Raw genomic sequence first — 243 nt, 5'->3', positions numbered from 1 at the left:
GTGGGCCTGGGGCTGGCCTGGTCCCCTCTAACCCCTGCTCCCTGTCCCCAGCTGATCCCGCAGATCTCTTCGCTCTCCTGGTTCACCACCATCGTGCCTTTGGTTCTTGTCTTAACCATCACCGCTGTCAAAGATGCCACCGACGACTATGTGAGTGGTTCCTCCGCGCACCCCTCTACCCGGGCTGGCTGCCTGCTGCCGGCTGGGCACGGGGACTTGGGGCTGGGACCCTGGGGCGGGCGG

At 65.8% G+C, this 243-nt stretch overlaps 1 protein-coding gene across 1 annotated transcript in view; it reads left to right on the top strand.

Annotated features, from left to right (window-relative positions):
• Nucleotides 1–51: 51 nt before the first annotated feature.
• ATP8B2 (ATPase phospholipid transporting 8B2) overlaps nucleotides 52–243 on the top strand; it is a gene marked incomplete at its 5' end in the record, with an annotated part of 7,840 nt that continues 7,648 nt past the window's right edge. Inside the window, one exon of the mRNA XM_035893962.1 lies at nucleotides 52–150. Within this exon, the coding sequence (XP_035749855.1) occupies nucleotides 52–150 (99 nt within the window). The remainder of the gene's footprint in view (nucleotides 151–243) is intronic.

This window comes from Egretta garzetta, unplaced genomic scaffold, assembly GCF_000687185.1.
Source record: "Egretta garzetta isolate BGI_Z169 unplaced genomic scaffold, ASM68718v1 scaffold1185, whole genome shotgun sequence".
Taxonomy (NCBI): domain Eukaryota; kingdom Metazoa; phylum Chordata; class Aves; order Pelecaniformes; family Ardeidae; genus Egretta; species Egretta garzetta.
This window is presented reverse-complemented; position numbering and strand designations above follow the sequence as displayed.